Source organism: Tupaia chinensis, unplaced genomic scaffold (genome assembly GCF_000334495.1).
Source record: "Tupaia chinensis unplaced genomic scaffold, TupChi_1.0 Scaffold000140_1, whole genome shotgun sequence".
NCBI classification, from domain to species: domain Eukaryota; kingdom Metazoa; phylum Chordata; class Mammalia; order Scandentia; family Tupaiidae; genus Tupaia; species Tupaia belangeri.
The window spans coordinates 10,368,717-10,371,721 of NW_006159610.1; the positions used below are offsets into that span (position 1 = coordinate 10,368,717).

General features: G+C 46.5%; 1 protein-coding gene across 1 annotated transcript; it reads right to left on the minus strand.

The window, feature by feature from the left end:
• Nucleotides 1-1,445: 1,445 nt before the first annotated feature.
• On the minus strand, nucleotides 1,446-2,393 carry LOC102491243 (olfactory receptor 6V1). The gene has a single exon (XM_006145109.1). It carries the CDS (start codon nucleotides 2,391-2,393, stop codon nucleotides 1,446-1,448), a length of 948 nt encoding a protein of 315 aa, XP_006145171.1.
• Nucleotides 2,394-3,005: the final 612 nt, after the last annotated feature.

Consider the following 3,005-nt stretch of genomic DNA (forward strand, 5'->3'; position numbering starts at 1 on the left):
CTCATAACCCACCCCGCAACTATTCACTACCAATTAGGACCAGGGCTTTTCTTCCAGGTATCCTTTGGATGGAGCCAGCTTCATAACTTTAAGGAAATTTGCACCAACTCTAAGTCCTACTTTGCTAATACCAGCCTAGTTCAGATCCAGCCTACGAGGAGAAATCAGATACCACAGGCTGGACAGTGGCATAGCAGTAACGCAAATCTCTGTGGGGCTAATTTACATGGGAGGGTTTCAGGCTCATGTCTGGAGACCTCTCATGCTGCCAGGCATGTGTGTGCCCGTGATCTTAGGCTGGCTGTAGCTGGAAGTGGATTATGGCATAAAGACTCTGTTGATGGTACCTTATCTCTGTCTCTTTCACTAATGGCAGAAATAAAAAAGGGAGAAAAGAATGAAGGAAGGAAAGAAGGAAGGAAGGAAGGAAGGAAGGAAGGAAGGAAGGAAGGAAGGAAAGAAAGAGAGAGAGAGGAAGAGAGATAAGGAAAGAAAGAAGGAGGAAAAAGAAAAGCAAGAGAAAGAAGGAAAAAAACTTTAATTAAAAAAAAAGAAAAGAAAAGAAAAAAGAGATCATATACCAGAGCTATTCCAATCCCACTATCTTCCCATGACTTCCTAATCTATCCACAGATTTCTGAAGAACTCAATCCCTCATCTGCCCTTCTGCCCCATTACCCACAATACCAATCTACCTCCTCCTTCTCATCTGGCTTCTACCATCTTTGTTCTTGCCATCCAGAGCCCCTGACAGTATAGCTGGAATGCTTTCAAGAAACCCAGTCTCAGAGAGCCTACGGTCCTCTCTCCAGAACATGGAGCTGAGTTTCTGGGAGGAACAAGAAGTAGTACCCACTTAAAGGGGACCATTTCTACCAAAAGATAAGAGGTATGGGGGCCAGGATACTGATGTGGGCAGCAGAGTATGAGAGGCAATTGTGCACCAAGAACAGTCACAGAAAGGGGTGTCAATGAGGGACTCTGTTGGGATGATAGGCCTTTCCATTCTTCTTAGAGAACCTTCCATTTTCAGAATCCCATCCTAGAACCTGAAGCCAGTTCTCTTTACCGCAAAAAAGTTGTACTACACACACACACACACACACACACACACACACACATAAATAAAAATAAAGGAATGTGAACCAGATTGAGATAAGATATTTTAACAGCACAATTTAATGATAATAATAATAATAGCTGAATTTATTGAGCCTTATGTATCAGATGCTCTTTTAAGAGCTTTATTAGGATCATCTCTTCTAATTGATACCACTCCATCATTTCAGTCTATGGCTCCCTCGAAACCATCCACTGCTTAACTACCCCAGACTCACAAAAAATCACATGTTGTGTGTTAATTAGCCTCTGCAGCCTGGGCACCTGGGTGCCACCTGCCAACAGGGTCTTTCCTCCCAGTGACTTGTCAGGTGCTCACCAGTCCCTCATCTGTGAGATGCTGGATTTCTCAGGAGAATCTTCTTGGTCACATCCTCAATGACCTCCTTGACCTTCTCATTGCGGAAAGTGAAGATAAAGGGATTGAGGAAAGGCGTAACCACTGCAGTCATCAGGGCCACCACCTTGTTGAGGTGTGTGGAGTGGCCTTTACCTGGCCTCACATAGATGAAGATGGCACTGCCATAACCCAGGACCACCACAGTGAGGTGAGAAGCACAGGTGGAGAAGGCCTTCTGGCGGCCAGAGGAGGATGGGATGTGCAGCACTGCAGCCACAATGAGCACGTAGGAGACCAGGATGAGCAACATGGTGGCCAGCACAAAGAGCAAGGACAGGAAGAAGTCCATGTACTCGATATGGCGGGTGTCAGAGCAGGAAAGCCGAAGGAGTGGGGCGGAGTCACAGAAATAGTGGTCAATGACTTTAGGGCCGCAGAACCAGAGCCGTGTCTTCTGCAGTGTGGGGGAAACAATGGAGAGAAAGCCCACCACCCAGCAGGCCACTACCAGCTTCACACACACTGGCCCGCTCATGATGGTCGGGTAGTGCAGAGGGCGGCAGATGGCCACATAGCGATCAAAGGCCATGACTGTGAGGATCAGGAAATTGGTGGAGCCCAGAGAGAAGTAGAAGAAAGACTGAGTCAGGCATTCAGCCAGAGACATGGTCTTGTGCGTGGATAGCAGATCGGCCAGCATCCTCGGAACCACAGTGGAGGTGACCAGCATCTCCATGAGGGAGAAGTTGCAGAGGAAGAAATACATGGGGGAGTGGAGACGGGAATCAAGACAAGTGAGGGTGATGATGGACAGGTTCCCCAGCACAGTCAGCACGTAGATCACCAGGATGAAGGCAAAGAGGAGGACCTGGAACTCATGGAGATGAGAAAACCCCAGGAGCACAAACTCCCTGACCACACTGTGGTTACCCATGGCACTGGATGTTCATTCCCATATTTGTGAGAAATCAGGAAATCTTGGTGGGAAATCACCTTCAGCCTTTCTCTTGGCCACGTCCCAGAGAGCTGGCCTGGCTCCTCAAGCAGACTAGCCCGTGTGTGTGGTTAATCTTAGTGTCCATAAGACACGTTCTCTAAAGACATAAGTCTCTCTGGAATGGAGCTTCCCCCCTTAGTGTGGCATCACTCCTAGAATCTTGGCCTTCTATTCATTCATTGTTTCATTCAGCACATTTATAAGTTCCAACTCTGAGTAAGACATTGGCTGGGTCTAGAGATAAAGTAGTAAACATCTCCTGTCAACTTTAAGTCTTAGTCAAGCCATAGCTGCTCTTCACTAAGTTCTTCCCCTGTGCAGTAACTGCAGATGCCTTACATGTGACTTCTTTTCATCTTTGGTGCTCAGTCCTCTCACTTTCTTCTTTGAAATTTCAGGCCACATTTAACTTACTTTTCAAACTGCTTTCATTTTTTATGGCAAGAACCTTTTATTCTTTAAGTTCTCCTGCAATTCTCTTGTTTGGGTATCTGTCTCCTTCTCTGACTCCTTTACTTTCTGCCATTTCTAAATATAAGATGCTCCCAC

Bases quoted from the DNA above. Each gene is read 5' to 3' on its own strand.
- LOC102491243 (XM_006145109.1), bottom strand. From the start codon at position 2,393: ATGGGTAACCACAGTGTGGTCAGGGAGTTTGTGCTCCTGGGGTTTTCT.